Below are 23,592 nucleotides of genomic sequence, written 5' to 3' on the forward strand. Positions count from 1 at the left end.
GTTGTGCTAGGGAGTCTCCACAGAGCTCTGCTCTGATTTCACTGTTTTTTGGATATTCAAAAAATTTAACTTTTCTCAACTGATTTCTACTTCTAACTGTCAAGGCTTTCACCATGTCTGACAAGGAAAGAAAGGGTTTATTTAGATCCTGTAAAACCTGTGGTAAGAAAAGGTTGCATTCTGAAGACCCTCACCAGAACTGTGTATACTGCCTTTATCCGGACCATTCGGCAAAGGATTGTAAGGTATGTTGCACCTTTTCCTCCAAAATCTTGAAGGACAGGGAAGGAAATTATTGATATGGCTGCAAAAACTTAAGTCAAGGGATAATCCAGTCTCTGACTCTGAGAGTGACGACTCTTCTACCTCTTCCAGAATATCACAGAAAAGAGTGAGATCACTTCACTCAAGGTGCTCCTCAAAGCAGCCAAGAAAGGCCTACAAAAAGACCATCCCAGTGTCTTAAAAAAGGCCACAGCCCTTCTTCACCTTCTCATAAACTTTTATAAAGTTGAAATAGGACATACTAGCAGCTCAGAAGGGGCTAGAAAGTCATCATCTGTGCCTCCTACTTCTCCTATTAAGATTTCTCAAGTCTTTAAGAAACGCTCCTCTGCTCCTCCAGTCGACAGAACATCTATAAGATCCCCACTGTCGATGACAATCTCATAGTCAGTAGCGGCGAGGTCTGTTCCACCGTTGACAATGGCTTCTTCGTTGATCCCAGCGACGAACCTATCGTCGACGATGGATAACTTGTCGTCGGACACTAACCCAGAGGCTAAGAAGATATTGCAAGAAGGGGAACACACATCGGCAGAAATTATTGACTGTGCGATGGACATAGCCACCACTGCATTTCCTCAGCTTGCAGGGGCTGCTGTTCTGAGGAGACCAGGTTGGCTGAAGGCCACATCGTTTCACCCAGAGGTACAAAATAAGATACTAGACCTTCCGTTTGATGAGCAAGCAGTCTGTGGAATGCATATTGATGAAGCACTTCAGTCAATAAAATCGGACACAGAGATGGCTAAATCTTTAGGGACGCTATAGTTTCCTAAGTCTTCCTTTTGTGGCACGAGAGGACGTGGGAAGCCTTTGTACAGGAGAGGCTATCAGCAGTACAGATATCCATCATACACATCCACCTTTCAACAATTTCACAAGCAATATTCCCAAAGACAACCTCCACAAGCAGCTTACAATAGAGCTACCTCCAGAGGACGACCAGCTCGTCAAGCAAAAGACTCATTTCGCAGACTATGATCCATGCAAGGCTCTGGCTACCCCCCAAAATTGCGCCTTTCAAACTAGGAGGTAAAATCACCTTTTTTCTCCAGCAATGGCAATCCATAACATCAGACCAGTGGGTCTTATAACTGGTGAAATTAGAACACACGCTTGAGTTTGTCCAAATACCTCCTCCCAATCCTCTTCACAAGTCTTCTCCAAAGTATTTATGCCAACTCAAACTGGAGCTTAACAAAATGCTTCTCAAGGGTGCAATAAAAAAGATGCCATCGTCGCAATGAGGGAAAGGATCCTACTTCAGATTCTTCCTCATTTGGAAGAAATGGAAAGACTGAAGACCAATCCTTGATCTAAGAGAGTTAAACACCTATCTGAAAAAGCAGTCTTTCCATTTGATAACTCTCCAGGGCGCCCTCCTCTGGTTGAACCATGGAGACTATCCGTCTGCCCTGAAGAACGCATATTTCCACATCCCAATTCATCCAGCCCACAGACAGTACCTATGACTCATGATAGCTGGCAGCCATTTGCCATTTTGAGTCCTTCCATTCGGCCTAAAATCAGCCCCCAGGATATTCTCAAGTGCCTAGCACATCTAGACATCCAGCAGGAGTGCAGGGATATACTGCCCAGGAGCAGAGCGGTTAGCACCAATAAAACCTATTTATGTAAGTGGAAGAGGTTCTGTCTATGGTGCCAGTAACAACAGATACATCCTATACCTTCATCACCAAAACAAATGTTGCCTTATTTGTTGCATCTAGCACACTCAGGCCTTTCTCACTCCTCCATTATGGTTCACCTGGCGGCTATATTGTCTTTGAGATGGTCAAGCTCTTCACTTTCTTTGTGGTCATCTAGAATAATTAAACGATTTCTAAAGGGCCTATTCTGAGTTTTTCCACCTTTCAGACTGCCTCCTCCCTCCTGGGATCTCAACATTGTTCTTGCACATCACATGAAGCAACCATTTGAGCTAATCCGTTGAGCTTTTATTAAGTTTCTTTCCTGGAAGGTAGTCCTTCTGATTGTTCTCACGTCAGCCAGGCCATTTAGTGAGATTCAAGCACAGTCTATCCAAGACCCTTTTTACAGATTAGACAGGATAACGTAACCCTACGCACAAACCCACGATTCATACCAAAGGTTCCCCTCTGACTTTCATATAAACAACCTGCTGGTTTTGAAAACATTCCTCCCAAATCCAACAACTGTAGTGGAAAAGGCTCTACACTGCTTAGATATAAAAAGATGCATAAAGTTCTATCTGGAGAAGACCGAATTCTTTTGCAAAACTACCCAGCTATTCGTGGCTTACAGTGCGCCTAGACAGGGTCAACCTCTGTCCAAACAGAGCATCGCAGGATGGATTTCTTCTCTTAATCCGATTTGCCATCAGGCAGCGGGCAAGCTGCCACAGCCTTCTGTTCGTGCTGAATCTACACGGGCAGTATCATCATCCACAGCACTGTTTGAAGGTGTGCCACTCCATGTCTCTTGTAGGGTAGCAACATTGAAAAGCTGCCACACTTTCACCAGACATTACTGCCGAGATGCAGTGTCTCAAGGAGAATTAGCAGTAGGGCAGGCGGTCCTGAGACATCTTTCCCAGTGAAGGTGGACCTATCTCTTTTATCCAACCATCCCAAGGTCAGATCTGCACATTGTTTATTTAAGTCTATCCAACAAAACAAAACAAAAAGAAACTTACATAGAGTTTGGTTTCAGATAACAATTGTAAATGTCTAATGTTTAGAGCTTTAAGATGTACATAAGCTTACTTGAACAATTTATTCATATATATGTGAAACTGTGATAGTTATTCTACAATGTGCATCATTACTGCTTGCTACTCTGATTCAAGCATGTGAATCTATGAAAGTTCCAATACTGGAAAAAGAAGACGAGTTACTTACCTGTAACTATAGTTTTCCTGTATTGGAATCTTTCATAGATTCACATGCAACCCACTCACCTATCTGGAGAAGCTCACCATTACCTCTCTTATTACTGATATGTCCATTATGCATTTGTGTGAAGAAAATCTGAGGGACTGGAGCCTCTCCCAGGAAGATTCTATAGAGTGATGTGACCTGATTGGTGGACTCTCAAATTTAGTCCTTTTTTCTCAAAACAACTCTATTAGAATGCTAAACTGAGAGGCCGAGAGTCTTTCGGTTTAACCTTATGTTAGTACTACTTGATTAAAGGTACCGGGGACTCCCATCTCAACGACTGGAAATGATTCAAGCATGTGAATCTATGAAAGATTCCAGTACTGGAGAATTATAGTTACAGGTCAGTAACTCATTTTCTTACAGGCCCTGGGTGCCTCTAGTGCACTTACTAGGGACTTACTAGTAAGTCAAATATGCCAACCATGGTTAAACCAATCACCAGTACAATATAGATAGAGAACGTATGCAGTTAGTCACTGGTTAGCAGTGCCCAGGGTCCTAAAGCCAACAAAGTCAGGTCAGACAAAATAGTAGGAAGGAGGAAAAAGGAATGACCGTACAAAAAGGGCAAGGTCCAGCACACTCACGATTCACTGTAGGTAAAACATACTGTATTACTCTCTCATTGTAGGTAACACAGACTGTATTACTCTCCCATTATTGTAGTTCCCTGTGCTTGAGTGCCACACATGCACATTATGATATTTATTGTGTTGGCCTGCAACTTTTCCGCCACACAGCTTGCGGGTCCCGCATGCCAGCTGCTCTGCAGAGTTTATTGACCTAGAAGCATGCTTGAATATTCTGTATGTGCTACCCCCTCGGGGTACAGAACTTGAAGTATCACCCAGTTTGTTGGCAAATAACGGCTGTCCTGTATCTAATTCTTCTGTGTTTTCACTCTCCGCTATCACTCTCCCCATCTTTACCGAACACAGAATATCTTGGCTACTGGGGACTTAGTTTTCTGTCATCTGGATTTAGGCATCTATGTGCTAGGACAGTGTAGGACAGGCACCACCAGAAACTGTGATAAGGAAAAGCTGAAAATATGTTATATATGCAGCTGCTCAAAAAGCATGTATTCGATCCAGTGGGGGTGTAGCATATGCTACCTTATCCAACGTAATTTGTGAAATAGGTACAGTGACAAATATGTCTTAGTTTTAATTGCTCAATACAAGAAACCTGCTGAGAACCCCTCTTTGTTCACCCTTCTGTCAGCAATTCTTAAGTGGCTACTTAATAAATTTTCTTCTGTAAATAGAGAGCTGAATATGGTTCATGCAAACCATAATTGAAAGAATTTTGAGCATGTCTTTCTGTCATCTAAGGTACATTTCTTGGAAGGTAGTTTTGGGCCTGTATGTTTGGCAAATGTAGTGAGAAATAGGCTGTCTTAATACAAGAACTGTTCTTCCGATTTCATTTCAAGTAATCAGATTTGATTTTCATTTGAATTCGAAAATGCACAGTTTGCATCGAAATACTACATAAATCAGGTGTAAGAGGAGGATTATGATTGCTTGTGTACTGAACAAGACTTTGGCTGGATTGATGAATAAACTATGCAGGGTTTTACGCTCATATGCCACTTTAAGAAATCTACAATTACACGGGCATAGGTAACAGAAGTAGGGTCTGCTGCACTTCCTGCAACCTTCCATAACTCGTTGGAAAATTGTTAGTGGTGCCCCTACTCAGACTGATGTACCACAGGTCAAAAGAAAATATGTAAATTAGCCCACGCTGGACAATATGGGACGCTGCATGCTGGCCTTTTTGAGTAAGAAATGAGAGACTTGCTCCCATCTTTGTCTTGCTTTGTGACCAGGCGCTGTATGGTTTATTTTTGTTTTATGTTATTTTATTGGATGCTATATTTACCCCCAAGGCACCTTGCGCTGCATAAATCGTTGGGGCCTTCATTGGGGGCCCCCAGGCCCTGCATCCCAAACTGCTTCCTGGTTTCCTTTCAGGACAGGTGCAAAAGCTTCCAGCAGTTTCTTCTGCTTCCAAGGGCAGGTGTAGCCTGTTCTTGGGTCCTGCTCGCAGGGGAAGTAATCTCCAGTTCCTTGCCCACAAGACGCATGGACTGGGTGGAAGACGGCGGGTGTGACCCACCCTCCATCCAGCCACAGGAGTTTGGAAAAGCAGCCGGCCAGTGATGTTTGCCTTGGTCCCTGGAAATTTTAGAATTGGGGACCCATGGGGTCCATGGAGTCTTGGAGCTGTGGCACTACCATTTAAGGTTTTCTTTCTGCCTCCCTCTGTGGAGATGGGGGTCCCTGGGGAGCAAATAACACTCATGGGGAGAGGGCCTCCCCCAAGGCACAACCACTTGGGGGGTAAATTGAGTACAGCTGCACTGACCTTCGGGCCATGGCACAGTTCCATTCGCTGTGCTCTTTGTTTTCTTTCAGTTTAAAATGGCAAATTACTTAAGATCTCTTGTCCCGTTGGTCCAATTTCTTTATTCCTGACTCACTTTGCTCCTTGTGGCTAGGCTTAGCTATTGGAAGCATTTTCAACAGGCCTCGGGGACTCTAAGAGGGCACTTTCAGAAGGGAGCTAAAAGTTTGCTAGCCTTCTCCTCTGTCTGGCTTCTGGTGCTTCTCTATTGCTGGTGGGGTGTCTTGCACAGCACCTGGCCCCGCTCACTACCATCTAGCAGAACACTGTCCTGCCTCACTGCGCAGGCCCCAAAGCCTTCTGGCTGTCTTGCAGAGCACCCTTGGGGCAGCAGTGGAGTCCAGGCCTTTTCCCTAACTGGTACTCGGGGCGGTCATAAGGAAGGCCAGTGCCACTGGCCCTAGAGAGACCTATCCTAGTCATGGGGGTCAGCTGGTTGCAAAGTCATTCATCCATCGCTGCAGGGCATCAGGTGGCTTCTACTTACAGTTGGAAATCCTTTCCACCAGTCTTCGCCTCCCAGGTCATGGATTTATTGCACTCTCTCTCTCTAGTGCTGTTTTTTTTTAAGTGGCAATGGAAAGTTATACAAGCCAGGCACCCTTGGTCAATCCTAGGACGCCACATCATCCCCTCACCCTGTCCCAATCCTCCTGCACAGCATTCTGGGATAATTCAACATGACTACTTCAAGGTTTCACTGGAAAGAGCTCCTCTCAAGGTCTCACCTCCGTCCCAAGCCGACATCACTGTTCCACTCCCTTCCCATGAAAAATTCAAAAGCAAGCCTTTACTGTGTTGGCTCCAGAGGTTAGGCCCTCCTCTTTGGTTCTGGGTCTAGGCTGCCCCAGCCGAGGTGCAGTATGACAAACTAATTTATCCGATGAAGATTTTCCACACATTTTTCCTTTCCCAGAATCTGGGTCACTCACTGATAATTGCTCTATTTGTGGGGGGGGGGGGGGTGCATATGTTCTTCTAATGGGGAGCGGAGTAATTAACTTGGTCCAGTAGATGGGACAAAGGCCTGAAATTTTATTATGAGCAGAGCCAAAGACATATGAGAATTTTTGATGTCCCAAAACAATGTATATGTGGGTGAATGGGGAATGCAGATTCAAATTCAGGGTGCATGTTTTCCCCCATATTGATATCGACCACCGGGCACCACTTTTAAAGAAAAATTCTGACTTCTGCCAGCATGCAGTAGGGGTTGCTTGTGGGAAACCAGCAGGCATATAGCAATTAAAAAAAATGTGGGTGCCCCAGGTGGGCACCTGGGCACCCAAAAACATTAAGAAAAATAGCCTAAAAAGAATGATAAATGAGTTGCAGGAGCCCCTCATTTATCATTCACTACTCTGGCAAGGAGAGTCCCATATCACCATAGGGATTTTTAAATTACATTTTTTCTTAATTTTTTTAAATATTGATGGGAGCTTTAGGTAGTGCATCAGCACACCTGCAACATTAAAAAAAAGACAATGTAAGTCTCCAGGGTTATAGAGTCTGAATGTCTTCAGCTGAAGTTCAGGGACCTTTAGTAGGTGGTTCTATGGTTGCACTTTGTGACCAGAATTTTTTTTTTTTTAAAGACTCTGAGAAATGTTAATGTTTTTAAAAGGCTGTATTGAAAATATTTTATCATAATCCCTATTTTTCAACATTACAATGTGTGAATTTATGAAATACACATTTGAGTATGGTTATTGGTGACTTTTTGACAAAGCCAATAGGTCTCCTTATAAGAGACCAACTCACTCTCGGGGTGCAATTTACACATTTTTTTTTAAAGAAATATTTTCAGAAATGTTCATTGTGAAATCACATCAATATTTCATGAAGCCATAGATGTGCCTTAAAAACATTTTTTGAAAACTTCCAAAAAATAAACAAGCATATGCTGTCAACCCATTTAATCTTCCACCATTCTTGAGTGGGAACCAATCCGGCCCGAGGCTAATGCTGTTGTACTCCTTCGGTGCTTCATGAATCCCCCCCAAGGCTATTTAACACAATATATAGCCATAGTTCTAGAACTTTAGACTTCACTCCACAATTGCTCCCTACTGGGTAATAACTTCCAATAATTTATATTTGTAGTGCCATTCTTCAAATATTTAACCAGAACTATTCTTGATTTCACAAGCCTTGTGAAAACAAGAAATCTCAAAGTAAAAAGAGACATAAGGAAAAGAAATAAAGCATCTTGCCCCAAGGGGCTTGTCCTAACATAGTTTCTCTTACATAATTTGAATACAGTTCTGCCATGAATCATTTACATTCATGATGGTACACTGAGCAGGATGATACATTGCATGTGCCAATGGCACAAAAGTTCACTAAAAAAAAAAAAACTAAAAAGGTGAACCATACAAACCCAGATTAAAAATACAAAATGATTGTTTCCTTTAAAAATCCTCACACAGTGAGAAGAAGCTAATATATATATTCTTCTGAATTCCTTGAGTTTTTGACCATTAATATCTTGGTGCCCTTTTGCGAAATCTCCGCTCAACTTTGCAGACCTGTAGCTTTAGCAACACTGGGGGAGGATGCAAAGTTTCGCAGTTATTGGTCAAGGAGTTGCAAAGAAAAAAGAAAGGGTCCCAAAATCTGTTTTCATTCCAATGCATTGTCCATAGACTTGTGTGCTGCATGTAGCAGCCAAACAGCTGAACAAATTTGGATGAAATTTGACTGGATTATAGAGTATGGTGTGCAGATAATCCTTTCAGTGGTAGAGGTATGTAAGTTAAGTACTTATGACATTTAAACTTAGTAATATCTGTTGTCACTGTAGTTTTGTGAAATTTTGCAAAACTTCCACAGTGCATGGCGATGGAAAGCCATTATGTGATTGGCTAGTGACTGCCTTTCCAGTCTTAAAGGCAACCATGTTGTTTTAATCACATTTTGTTTGTGTTCTTGGTTAGAGGCTTAGACGTAGGTATTAGATTTTATATTTTTTCTCTGCCTAAAACCAATTTAGTAAAGGGGTAATAGGTAGGTAAAATTATTTATAAGTTTCTACATATTTTTTCAAAATTGCGAAGTACCATGGTACTACCTAGGAAGTACAGCAGTACTTAAAACACGTGTAAAAAAAATGAATAAACACTAATACACTGTATTTTACAAATATAGTGTAGTACAGTGTATTTACATATTTAATTCTGTAAAACAAGTGTACGGAGTACCATGGAAATACCTAATAAATACCATGCAACAAAAAACAAAAATAACGTAAAAAAACAAAAGGTGCATTTGATAATGCATACAGTAAGTTCCTTGCCTAGTACCACTGTAATAAAGTGCTCATAGGAGGAGAACAACTACAAAAACCACTAAGGCCCTAACTCAGACAACAGCCGGCTGCTTTTTAATGTTAAGTCAGCCATTAGACAATCATATACTGCCTTGTCATCACCATGTAGCACGTTATACAGTGGAGTTACTGTGGGTTATTTGGGTCCAATATATAATTGAAGCCTGGTTGTATTATTGTATTGCATTACCCTTGCATCACACATGGTATTACATTGGCAACACAATATTTAACTTCGATTTATGAAGCAATGCAAGGCCACCATCCGTGGCCCTTTGTTGCTTGCTAAATCTGGAGTGATGTAAGACAGCACAATTCTCATTACTTTGCACACCATACTGTACATTCTGACAAATTTCACCTTCATCCCTATGCCGCTCTACACACCTCCAGTCTACCTTACTCCACTTTATGCCACTCCACTAAATGTTGTTCTAAATTACACCACTCCACTCTACGCCACTTCAGTGTATGCTATTACACTGTATGCAACTACACTCTGACACTCCCTTGTATGGTATTGCACTGTACCCCACCCCACTGTAGCTCGCTCCAGTCTGCGTCACACCACTGTATGCAACTCCACTGTTCGGTATTCTACTCTATGCCACTACACTGTACAGAATTTCACACTTCTCTATTTGGGTGTTTGCCAAATCACTCGACACAGCTCCAGTCTACCCTACTCCACTCTAAGCCACTCTGTTCTAAGCTGTTCCTTTGAATGCCACTTCACTGTATTCTATCCCACTCTACCCCACTCCACTGTATGCCACTCCACTCTACGCTAATCCACTCTATGCTATACCACTGTATACTACTCCGCACTTTGCTATTCCACTGTATGCCACTTTACTCTCCACTCTCCACTCTACGCCACTCCACTGTATGCTGCTTGACTCTGACACTCCCCTCCACTCTGTATAACTCCACTTCACAAAAACTCTACTACACTCTATCCCCGCACACTCCACTGTTCAGCTCCGTACTCCACTCTAAACTTGTACACTTCTTTGAACAACACTCTACAAGACTTTCCAACACTCTGACACAGCACTTCATTGTACTGTTTGAGACGCAACTCCAATGTATAAAAGTTTCCACCCGCACTCCTCCACTCTACTGTACGACACACCAAAACATTCTATTAAACTTTACTCCACACTACGTTACTTCACTCCTGAATCTTTTCCACTCTCTCAATGCCACTGTGCAATAATCCAGTCTGTGCAGCTCCACTGAAAGACACCCTACTGTACTCTGTGCAACTCCACTCTCCGACACTTGACTCCACTCTATACCCCTACACTCTACTATAAAACACTCTACTCCACTGTATGCCACTCAACTCCAGTTTACGCTACTCTACGATACTTTACTCTACTATATAACCCTGTACGCAACTGTTTGTATGCCATTCAACCTGACTTTACTCCACCCTACTCTGTGGCCCAGCACTCCACTCCACCGTACTGTACACTACTCGACTCTATGCCCCTCTACTCTATAACACTGTATACCAATCCAGTCAAGCACACTCTACAACATTGTACTCAACTGTACGCCATTCCACTCTACAAGTCTCTACTCCACTTTATACTTTTGTACCGTACAGTACTTTCCAGCACTTTACGACACACCACTGCACTGTACTCTATGACACGGTACTCCAGTTTATGACACTTCATTCGGCTATATGCTATGCCACTCCACTCTACCGCTCTCCACACCACTATTCTCTAGGACACACCACTCCACATTATGACACTTTACTTCAGTCTATGCTACCCGACTCCACTGTATTCCACTCCACTGTATGGCATTTTATCCCACTCTACGCCACTATACCATACTCCGCTCCAAGCCACTCCACAGTCCGACATTCCACGCCACTGTATGCAACTACACTCAACAAAACTGTGCTAACTCTATGCCACTGTATGACACATTACTCCACTGTATGACCATTCCACTTACGCCACTGTACTACACTCTGACACTTGACGACATGCCTCCCCACTCCTCTCTACGACACACCACTACACTATATGGCATGGCACTCTACTCTACAACACTCCAGTCAACAACAGTCCACTGTCCGACACTCTAATCCACTGTACTCGACTCTATGCCACTCCACACTGACAGTTTACAACACTGTACTCACAAACACTTCACTCAAGCACACTTTATTCAACAACACAAAACTATATGACACAGCACCGTATGACAGTACAGTGTACGACAGTCCACTCTGCGAGAGTCCACAGTACTTAATGATACTCCGTTGTACTTTGACGTGGCACTTCACTCTATGCCACTCCACTTTAGAAGACTATACTCCACTGGGCACCCCTCAACTGTACGCCACTCTACTCCAGTACATGACACTCCACTCCAATATGTGGTAGTTTACTGTAGTGTACGACACCACTGTACTGTACCCCTTTTCCTCTAGAAGACTCTATTATACTTTATGTTCCTCCATTATACTCCACTCCACTCTATTCTCCCGTATGACAGTGTTCCACGTTCCACAGTCCACCGTACAACATGCCACTCCCTCACTACACTGTGCAAGACTCTCCACCACTCTGCTGTATGACATTCCATTCGACACCATTCAACTGTACAACACTTTATTAAACTGAACTTCATTCTAAGCTACTACACTCTACAACACTGTACTCCACTACCCTGTAGTACACTGAGCTCCATTATATGCTACTACACTCTACACCAGTCTATGCCACTCTGCAACACTCCACTGAATGACACTCCAGTCATCGACACTCCACTGTACAACACTCAACTCTACAGCATGACACACCACTCCACTGTACAACACACAGCTCCATTCTTCGACACACCACTCAACTATGACACACCATGCTACTCTACTGTAGAACACTCTACTTCATTGTATGCTACCACTCCACTCCTCTATGTTCTACTCTACAATACTCCACTCTGTGACACTAGACTTTACTACACTCTCCTCCACTGTACTATACCCCACTCAACAAAACAATACTCCACTTCACTACACCTGACACTACAATTTAAAACACATTTTTATTACAAAATAAAAACCATTGAAATCAAATGAAACAAAGGTTAGGGATAAGTTATAGTTAGTAAAACATTATTAATTATTTCTATACTCACCCAACTTAAACTACACTAACATTAGAAATTCTAAAGTTATAGTTACAACTTAAATTTATAAATTAAATACCACCAGTAGGAAGCTGGCTTGGATATACTATATAAAAATGAGAGATAGTGTGCACAGAGTCCAGGGTTCCCCAAGAATCTTGACAGAGGCAATAATAGATAATACTAATGCTCTATTTGTGGTGGTGTGGTCGAGCAGTTAGGCTTATCAGAGGGTAGTGTTAAGCATTTGATGTACACACACAAGCAATAATTGAAAACACACACTCAATGACTTAACTCCAGACCAATAGGTTTTTATATAGGGAAATATATTTTGTTAATTTATTTCTAGAACCACAAGATTCAGTTTGCAGGTAAGTACATTAAATGAAAGGTACTTTGCATAGGTAAGTTTAGTATTTTGAATCAAATCGACAATACATACAGTTTTCTTCAAAATGGCAAAAAGCTATTTTAAAAGTGGACACAGTGCAATTTTCAACAGTTCCTGGGGGAGGAAAATTCAGTACAGACTTGGAGGTAAGTAATCTACTTACAGACTTCGGGGCATATGTAGCCCACTATTGGGGGTTCAAGATAATCCAAAATACCCAGCACCAGCAACACAGGACCGGTTAGGTGCAGAGGTCAAACAGGAGCCAAAATAACGTGGGCGCCTATGGAGACACTGGTGGTACTCTGGTACCCGCATTGTCGGAGGGCAGACCAGGGGGGTTTAGAGGAGCACGGGGGGCCCAAGTAGGCACCAAACATGCACCCTCAGTGACACAGGGCGGCTGGGTGCATGTGCCAACAGTGCGTTGGGTTCTCAATGGGGGGGACCCCGTAGGTCACTTAGGCGCTGCAGGCAAGGCACAGGGGGGATTCTCGGGCAAGCCACCGACTAGACAGGGAGGAGGGCAGTCTGCTGGTCACTGCTGCATGGGTGGTCGGTCTCTCTCGAGTCTGGGGCCTGCAGGTGAAGTGCTTCTCCAGGCGTCAGAAATCTTCTTCCCGGACAGTCGCGGTCAGGGGGGTCCTCGGGGCTCCCTCTGCAGGTGTTGTTGTGGAGAGGTCAGCCGAGGGTGGACACTTGGTTGGAATCGCCTGGGGGTACTCTATGGCTGGTTGGTTTCTCTGGACACAGGCCAGGGGCGTCGGCTGCAGAGTAATTTTGGACTCATGCTTCTGGAGAGAGATGGTTGTTTTTCTTCTTGTTGAACAGGTCCTCTGTCCACTGGAGTTTCTTGGTCCTCGATGATGCAGGCAGTCCCCTCAAGACTTTTCAGGGGTCACTGGTCCTGTAGAACGCGTTGCTTTTTATTTGCAGCTTTTTGAAGCAGGGGACGGGCCAGTAGGGCTGGGGCTGAGTCAGTAGTTGTCTCCTCTTCTCTGTGGGGTTTTCAGCTCAGCAGTCCTTCTTCCTCTCTTGAGGTCGTCAGGAATCTAAATCTTAGTTCAGGGAGCTCCTAAATACAAGATTTAGTTTTTTTTTTAGGGTTAGAGGGCAGTAGCTAATGGCTTTATAGCCCTGAGGGTGGCTGCACCCTCCTGGTGCCCACTCTCATTGGGGAGTGGGGCACATTCCTATCCCTATTGGCCCTAATCTTCCAAAGCAAGATGGAGGATTTCTCCATGAGGGGGTCACTTCAGCTCTGGACACCTTAGGGGTTGTCCTGGCTGAGGGGGTGACTCCTCTTTGTTTTTCCTAACTATCCCTCTGGACTTGCTGCCAAAGTGGGGCTTGTCCGGGGGGCGGGCATCTCCACTAGCTGGAGTGCCCTAGGGCACTGTAACACGCGGCATGAGACTTTGAGGCTCACCGCCAGGTGTTACAGTTCCTGCAGGGGGAGGTGTGAAGCACCTCCATCCAGGACAGGCTTTGTTTCAGAACACAGAGTGCACAAAGGCACTCACCCCATGTGGTCAGAAGCACTCTGGAAGTGGCAGGCAGGCATAGACCGGTTAGTCCTACACTACCAAACTGGCTGACATACAGGGGGCATCTCTAAGGCGCCCTCTGTGTGCGTTTTTCAATTAATCCCACTCTGGCATCAGTGTGGGTTTATTGTACTGAGAAGTGTGATACCAAACTTCCCAATATTCAGTGTAGCTGTTATGGTGCTGTGGAGTTCGTAAGGATGAACTCCCAGACCATATACTCAGTATGGCTAACCTGCACTTAAAATGTCTAAGAATTGACTTAGACACTTTAGGTGAATATTGCTCCTGCAGCTATGCCCTCACCTGTGGTATAGTGCACCCTGCCTTAGGGCTGTAAGGCCTGCTAGAGGGGTGACTTACCTATGCCACAGGCAGTGGTTTGTGGGCATGGCACTCTGAGGGGAGTGCCATGTCAACTTTGTCATTTCTCCCCACCAGCACACACAAGCTGCAAGGCAGTGTGCATGTACTGAGTGAGAGGTCCCTTAGGGTGGCATAATACATGCTGCAGCCATTAGTGACCTTCCCTGACCACAGGGCCCCTGATACTAGGGGTACCTTTTACAAGGGATTTAACTGTGTGCCAGGGCTGTGCCAATTGGGTAACAAAGGTGCAGTTTTTGGGAAAGAACACTGGTGCTGGGGCCTGGTTAGCAGGGTACCAGCACACTTCCAGTCAAAGCTGGCATCAACACTAGGCAAAAGGTGATGGGTAACCATGCCAAAAGTGGCATTTTCCTACACACCTTCAAATTATTTTATTTATTCTATAAATACAAACTAAACATAAGCTACACAAAGATTATACTTCCAAAGCTATACCTCTGCCTTTAATTTCTATTTATAACAACACCTTCAAATTATTATAACTCTTGCACCTCCATGCACACTGTATTCAACTTGGTAGTCACACTACTTTAACTATAACTCACACTTTCTCAATGCATTGCTTATATTCCTTTATATTATATCACTTATACCATCGAAAATAATAACATTCACAAAACATTTATGACATTGCAAATCACATCATTTGTGACAACAGTGCATGGTAGACTGGCGAGTTGTTGTTAATGGGTAGTAGTTGCTAGAAACACAGTCATTTGAAGTGAGCAGATTGTCGCTGGTGTTGTTGGGTGCTCCGTACAGGACCTGCTCTTGCCACCTAAACTTGGGAACTATCTAGAGTTTTTTGCTTCTTTTTTACATAATTTAGGTAGCACTCTAAGTCTGAAAGCATATATATATCTATAGATATATAGATTTAGATACAGATATATATATATATAGAAAGCCCCACTTCAAATTGACTTCTCGAATCACCACTGGAATGGAGCATAGGTCCGGTTTGTAATTCCCCATTACCTGGGGATTAATTTGTAATAACACGCTAATGAAAGGGTTTACCTCACACTACCAGTGTTTACGGTTGCAGAGTTGCAATCCACCATGTACCTAATACTCGGGTTTTGCAGGTAGTTTATTCAGTTATATACAAACAACCCCATATAGACATCTGATTTTATGATATTGATGCATTACCATGTTGTAGCACATTTGGATCCCTTCGCATTAAAGCGCTGCATGAAGATTGACAAGCTTAGGTGAATGCTTTATATCTATATGCGAGGGAGGGACTTCGATTTTCATTTTTCTACCAGCATTACGCTCCCATTATTTAAAAAATGGAATCGGAATGTGCATTTGAACTTTTATTTTTTTATTTACTTTTTTTTTATTAACTCATGTAAGTGAGTACCGTGCAGATGGTTGGTATTACTTTCTAAATTAAATCGGGGTTAATGTGGGCTTTTTTCTGTTTTACAGGTGCAGAAGGACGACGCTGAAGTCAGGCCTGTGGGCAGGAGTAAAGCAGAGCAGGAAATGTTAGCTGAAACACTGGAGAAGCTCCGTGGGGGAATTGTTCGGAAGCAAGTTGCCTCAGGCCACGAGTTCAAGGGATGTCCATTCTACAGCAAGCCTGACGTCATTCATTTCAAGGTGGGTGAAGGGGTTAAACTTGAATATCTTTCTTTTTATGCTACACATTTACTCTCTCTCGCTCTCTCGCTCTCTCTCTCTCTCGCTCTCTCTGCTGGAAGACAAGGAGTTGTCACTGGAGACTTCACATTGGCAAAGTACTTTAATGACATGGGTGCTATTTTCCTTGAATTCTTAATTTTTTTCTGTGTCAGATGAAACACAAAATTGGCTTATGTTAACTGGGATTGTACAATACTTTGCACTCTAAAGGCTGGTTTGGATCACGAGGAGTTAGATGATAGGTAAATAGCTGTCATAGGAGCCAGGTTGCCATGTCCTCTAAGTGTGCTAGGATTTATGCGAATTATGTGTGTAGGATGAGGCCATACGAAACCAGATGGCCTTTGTTGCTAGATGTGTGTTGGGTAAGTCCTCCAAAGGAGCCATAGAGCTATGTAATCAAATGTTTGTAAGAGAAGCATGGGAGGAACTCAGGTTTATAAATATGTGGAGGTTAATAGTAACAATACCTGAGGAGCTCAGAAATACTAGATATGCATAGGATATATGTAAAATACAGAGATCAGTGCAGACCTGTGTGTTAGTGTGTGTAGGATGTGACTGTAAGACACCAAAAGCATATATGTAAGATATAATGCCATGATCTAGGGACTGCTAGGTTTGTTTGGGACATGACTAAAAGGACAAGAGTTCAGGTCTGCTAGATCTGTCAAGGCTATAACTCACACAACCAGGGAGGAAGGTTGCATGGTATAACTGAAAGAACCGGAAGCCATGAGTGGTAAATCTGTGTAGAGAAAGAGTAAAGAACAAGAATGCTAAATATGTGTGATGTCTAACTCAAAGAACAAGAAGACCAGAGCTGATATATCTGCATACGATCTGCCTCGTAGTGATCTGAGACTAAAGTTGTTTGACCTTTGAAGAATAACATGTGAATGTCTCTTCCTTAACCCGTTTGACCCTTAGCAGTACTAGACAATTTAAAAATCTTTAGACATCCGAGTTGTTCAATGCACATACCTGTTTATTTCCATTGCTCTGAACTTAGTTGGTGAAAGAATTGATGTAGTCATCTTCCTACACAGGCATGCATAACTTAATGTCCTGTGGGGATTCCTCTTTTGTTGTGACTGTCGACCTAAAATATATTTTCACAAGCTGTGAAAAGCAAAAATGGCAGTAGGACATTATTTTTTATATCGTCCTAGGGAGGTAATCAAGCCTTCTTTGAAACCTAATTAAATTGTAATTTTACTTTCAGGACTTTGATGTCGGCAAAACCTACAAGAAAAAGATCATTCTCACCAATGCCTCCTACAGCATAAATTTCTGCAAGATGTCAGGTGTCAGTGAGCATCTGAAAGACTTCATAGTTATACAGTAAGTAAAACGGGCCTAGACTGAAGCAAATTATTCCTTACTTGAGTATCCATATTTCCCATACTTCAAGTGCTATGCTTTATTACTCTATTACCTTAAGGTTCAATTGTTTATCAGTGCAAAATGCACCAGTGAAGGTATGTCACTTTACAGATGCAAACGGATGTAGACTTGGGGGAATGCAACACATGCCCCAGAGGTCCAGATCCATGGCAGATTTTCAGGATGTCCACAAGAAAATACTTTATACACAGCGGAGCTGTATATAACTCGTGCATTATAAGTAGGTATCCTTAAAACCTAGAATGCCGTTTTTACAGATCACTTACCTAATACTATTTCAGAGAATACTTCTTCCTACACATGCTTCATGTAGAGTGGTAGGCAAGAAAAATCTCAGCTCTTTGATCCCAGAGTGGGAGAAGTATGTTTGTTGTAGTAAGGTCACTTATATGTCACTTAATGTTTTTCTAGATTTGACCCTCCGGGACAGTTGTGCCCTGGGATGTCCTGTGAAATGGCAGTGACCTTTAAACCAATGGTAGGTGAAATATGTCTGACTTTAGCGTTAACTGGTAGTCTATTCATGTACTTATAAAAGTATATGGGTTTTTTGAAGATAAATAGCCCAAAAAAGACACATTGTCGCATGTTGATCTCATTGCAGGTACACTCCATATATGCATTCTTCATCAAAATTAAATGTCAAGAAGTTACCTATAATGGACAACTAGGATTGCGACTTAAAAACTTTTCCTGAATGTGATTGTGAGCCATTGATGAGCGCGAACCGGTTTTAGGGTGAAAGAACAATTGCTTTGTTCTAATGCGCTTTGTATACATTTACATATATGCCCTCATTTGAATTGGTTAATAATCCTCCGGATAAAACTGCTGCCGCAGACTTACCAGATCCAGAATACCACTAGTTTTGTGGGATGAAGATATTGGGTGACTACAGGCAGAACTCTGCAAAAACAGGGGAATATGTATTAAGTAATTCCGGCTACGGTTCCCCCCGCAGTTTCTACTTTTGCCCTAAAGTTTTAAATGGAGATTGGTAATTCTGTGTGTAGTTGGCCCCAGGAATTCCTTGCCTTACCCTGGAGTTCAGCAGAAGATTTCAGCTACCATACAGGTCTGAGTTGTTTCTGCGTATCTCCTTATTCTGATGGGGCACTGACAGCAGTTTGGACTCTGTGTCTGCAAGCGTATAGGGATTACTTAACTCAAATGGAGATGTCCAATTGATATTTCATTTATGTTATTAAAAAAACATCTTGTAAAAATCCCTATTTAAAATCTTATTAGCTGCCATGAATATTTGTTTATACAGAATTTATCATTAAAAATAATTATGTATATTGATTTCCTATCATTTGATTTCGGACCAGTGAACTAACTTTAAAATTAGCATGACACTCCCCGTAGATATGTATGTATATATTATGTTACGCAGAATTACAATGTTTTATATAAAACGACACCAACAGTTTTAAATGTTGCCTAGGCCCTGTTTTTAATAGTAAAAAGTCTGATTTGTATTTCTTATGACCCTATGGATAGTGGATTTATGGATATAAGAGCTTGTTGCAGCTCTCAAAATCAAACTCTGTCTTTGTGTTGCTACCCATACTTTAATGTTCTGTCTGATCCCATTTGGTTCCATCAGTCGAATTTCCACCTCCCTCTCACTAACACCGGGATAGCCCCAAGCACTAATCTTTAAGTAGTGCAGCTTCCTGCTGTTGACAATTTCACCTGTATACTTTGATTTTCAATGTACAAAAGTATTTCCTCCTTCCAATGTCACAACTGCAGGAATTCAGCATCAACACCCAGCATTTAATCAGCAACAAATCTGTAGTGCTATTGTGGGCACTTAAATTGAAGCCAGTGTCGAGCAAGCGATATACACTAGATTGTGTAAAGAAGCTGAAAGAAAGAACAACGATTTCCATTTTGGCATCTACAGCAAATACTGATTTTGCTCACTCTTTGTTTCTCCCTCAGCAGTGGTATCGAAACAAATATTCATGATTTCAACGGCAAAAGATACTTATCTCAACTTTGAAATATTGACTAAGGCACAAGCCCTCAACAAGTAAAGATAACTGCAATATAGCATTTGAAAATCGGAATCAAAAGGTGGAGTTATAAATCAAGTAGGAATTGAAAAGAAAAATGTGCCAACCGCATTCTATGGCTAAAATGTATCACTGTGTATTGCAGGTCCCACTGCATTATGGGACTTGTAGTGTTGATCTGATAATGGGATAAGTCCTAAAATGCACATCGAAAACCAGTCTTGGATAAGGTACTGATGCATGAATTATGACATTTTGTGAGTGCTGGTTTTAAATTAAGAGTGCCTAAATGTGAGTCCCTCTTTCCTAAACAAAGGTCTTACTGAATGTAGCCAATGTTGTACCTGAGGTAGGGACTATAGGCCGCAGCAGAGTACACCTTGGATGGACTGTAAATCTGGTGCATAATACCCATGGCTGGAGGAAGCTAGTGAAGTCCTTAATGGTCTTTCATCTCTTGATCTGCTGGGGTTGTGTAGTCACTTCATCTGTGGTATCAGCGTTGTAAACCATTACATGTATGGGGCAGGTGTAGTGTTTTTCAGCAACACACCCATGCTGCTTTGGTTCCTAGTTGGGGTTGTCACAACAGCAGGGCCCATACACCAAACAGGTGGACCACTTCCTCCCATCTCCACCAATTTACTCTGACCCCAACATACATCACACCACACAGTGACACCCATCTCTGTAAGGGTGGCACAGAGAGCAAGGTCCGTGCCATCAGTGGAATGCCTGTTACCTCCCTTCAACAACCTTGCAGACATCCAATACCACAGACGTCTGCTTCTGCAGCGGCAGCCATCCCAGTGAGAGCCCTGGTGTGGAAGGGAGGGGTGTCTGTTCCGTAGCAGACACCTATCCCAGTTAGAGCAGTGGCCATTCCACCAGCCGTAGGGCTAGTGCATCAAACCTGCCACTAATCCCGTACACACACAGAGACATATTACTCTGCAAGGGTGTACATCTCAATGATGGTTGCATGAAAAGAAGGACCTGTTCCAGCACAAGGACAATTACCTCACATCATAATCCAGCATGCATGACGCCTACACGCAATTCCACCCACAGTTTGACTGATCCTTGTGAGGGTCTCAGAGGCTATGGAAGGGAGAGGAAGACATGTATTACCAGTAAGCAGGCCAACACCACATCTCACCACTAACCCTGCACTGCACCACAGTCATCCTTCCTGCAACATTATTTATCCTGGTGAGGGCATGTTGTAGGAGGCTGGCCTGGTTTGTAGTGGGTACCCTAGGTACTTACAGTTTAAACCAGGTCCAGTTATCCCTTATTAGTGAAAGGTAGGCAGTATTCTAGCAGCTTAGGTTGTCTAGAGGTAGCTGCAGCTGAGCAGCTTAGGCTGCGCTAGGAGACATGCAAAGCTCCTGCAATACCACTATAGTTACACAGTACTTACACACAATAAAAGACAATACTCAGTGTTACCAAAAATAAAGGTACTTTATTTTAGAGGCATAATGCCAAAAATATCTTAGAGGCAACACTCCTTCTGGAGGTAAGTATTATACGCAATTTATACACTAGAGGTAAGTAACTAGTCACAGAATAGTGCAAACAGTAGAAAAGACAATAGAATGCAATAGGCCTAGGGGCAACACAAACCATATACTAAGAAAGTGGAATGCGAATCACGAATTCCCCCCAAGGCAAGTGTAGTGTGTAGAGGGTCACTGGGAGTGACATAAGTAAAATACCCCACCCCAGAGCCCAGGAAAGTAGAAGTAAAGTACTGCAAGTTTCATCTTGATAAGAGTTATTGCAAGAACCAAGCAAGACTGCAAGCAACAAATGGTGGATTCCTGGACCTGAAGACCTGTGAAGTGAGGAGACCAAGTCCAGAAGTCGCAGAAGATTCCAGGAAGGACAGGAGCCCCTGCCAACCTAGAAGATGGTGCAAAAGAGGATTCTCCGGTTAGAAGAAGTCTGCAGAAGAGCACCAAAGAAGATGGCTGTGGGTTCCTGCATGGTGCAGGAGATGTCCCACGTCGAGAAGTTGGATGCAGGATGTTTGTGTCACTGGATTCATCCAAAAAGCCTTGGTTCAAGCAAGATTGCGGTTTGTGTCAAAATGGCGCTGCCTGGACCCAGGAGGGACCTGGGGGCCTCAATTCGGACTGAGGAGGAAGAGGGGGCTCCCAACACTGTGGAGAGCCCACAGATGACCAGGCAACACCCACGGGAGTCCCAGGACACAGAGACAAAGAAGATGCAAATTACGGCTGGTGCAGCACAACAAAAGAAGGTCCCACACCGCCGGAGAACAACTCAGCGAGTTGTGCGCCGCAGGATGGAGTGCTGGGGACCTGGGCTACACTGCACGAAGGATTCTTGGAAGAAGTGCACAGAAGCCCAAGGAGCTAGAGATGATGAGGTGCACAGGGGTACTGTCGCAAACAGGGAAGGCAAGCTCTTACCTCCTCCAAATTTGGACAGCTGGACCTTAGGACAGTCTGGGTCGTGTTGGTCCACCACTTGTGTTCCAGAGAGCATGCTCGTCGTCAGGAGAGGAGTCCCAGAGAACCGGTTGTCATCTTGGAAGGTGCCTGCAGGAGCAGGGAATTGACTCAGTCACTCCACAGGAGATTCCTTTGGTTCTTCTGGTGCAGGGTGAGAACAGGGAGTCCTCAGAGCGTGCACACCTTGGAAACTGTTGCAAATGCTGGCTGGTGCTGAAGTTGCAGGTCACAGGAGTCGTCCTGGATACTTAGTTGCATTTACAGCGGTTCCTGGAGCAGTCTGCGGTTGATCCGACGGCCAGAAGCTGAAGCAGAGGATTCCTGGAGGAGTCTTGCAAGCTGAATCTGAAGAGGAACCACAGGAGAGACCCTCAGTAGCCCTGCGAGGGGGAGTGGCTACCTACCCAGGTATGCACCTATCAGGAGGGGTCTCTGACGTCACTTGCTGGCACTGGCCACTCAGAGATCTCGAGAGTGTCCCCACACCTTGGAAAACAAGGTGGCTAACACCAGGGACACACTGGAGGAGCCCTGGGGACCACCCCTGGGCTGGTGATGGACAGGGGAGTGGTCACTCCCCTTTCCTTTATCCAGTTTTGCACCAGAGCAGGGACTGGGTGTCCCTGAACCGGTGAAGACTGGCTTATGCAAGGAGTGCATCATCTGTGCCCTTCAAAGCATTTCCAGAGGCTCTGTGAGGCTACCCCTCCCAAACCTGTAACACCCATTTCCAAAGGGGAGAGGGTGTAACACCCACCTCCCAAAGGAAATGCGTTGTTCTGCCTTCATGGGACAAAGTTGCTCAGGCCCCAGGAGGGCAGAGCCCTGCATGTGAGGTAGCAGCAGTGCAAGCCTCAGAGAGCTGGTTTGGCAGTACTGGCGGTCCATGGTGGAGCCCCCAGGATGCATGGGATTGGCCCCCTCAATACCAAATTTGGAATGGGGGTACAATTCCATGATCTTAGACACTTTACATGGCCATATTCGGAGGTACCATTGTGAAGCTACATATAGGTATTGACCTATATGTAGTGCACGTGTGTAATGGTACCTCGCACTCACGAAGTCCGGAGAATTGGCCCTGGACAGCGTGGGGGCACTTATGGTAGTTCAAGGGTGCTCTCACACTTAGTAACTTTGCACATAGCCTTCAGTAAATGAAGGTTAGACATATGGGTGACTTATAAGTTGCTTAAGTGCAGTGAAAATGGCTGTGAAGTAGTGTGTCCTCCATATGTCTTTTGGGATAGAGGAGCTCATCCCAGAGCATTTTGGGAAAATGCTGGCAGAAAGATTAATTTTTCTCCATGCTGCAATGTTGTTAGGTCCTTTTTGTGCCTGGCAGTGACTGTGAAGAGAGGATTTTGTTATTATAGTCCTTTTATGAGCAGAGCAGGAGTCAAGGTTGTAGGTTCAGCCTTTTGTTTTGGCATACTCTTAGTAAAACCAGTTACAGGGATATTCCTTCTAAATCGCACTGTACACATTTTATATCTGTCTGTAGAAACACATATGTATCTAGTCTTTCTCTTGCAGGGGATTTCCATGTACAGTCATAAGCATAGAATTATTCTGCCAGCCTG

General features: G+C 43.6%; 1 protein-coding gene across 2 annotated transcripts in view; it reads left to right on the plus strand.

The window, feature by feature from the left end:
• Positions 1-23,592, plus strand: part of CFAP74 (cilia and flagella associated protein 74) — a 978,701-nt gene that overhangs the window by 253,518 nt on the left and 701,591 nt on the right. For both annotated transcript variants that reach the window (XM_069241006.1, XM_069241005.1), the window contains exons 14-16: positions 15,880-16,053; positions 17,321-17,439; positions 17,914-17,980. In XM_069241006.1, the coding sequence (XP_069097107.1) occupies positions 15,880-16,053; positions 17,321-17,439; positions 17,914-17,980 (360 nt within the window). The remainder of the gene's footprint in view (positions 1-15,879; positions 16,054-17,320; positions 17,440-17,913; positions 17,981-23,592) is intronic.

This window comes from Pleurodeles waltl, chromosome 6, assembly GCF_031143425.1.
Source record: "Pleurodeles waltl isolate 20211129_DDA chromosome 6, aPleWal1.hap1.20221129, whole genome shotgun sequence".
Taxonomy (NCBI): domain Eukaryota; kingdom Metazoa; phylum Chordata; class Amphibia; order Caudata; family Salamandridae; genus Pleurodeles; species Pleurodeles waltl.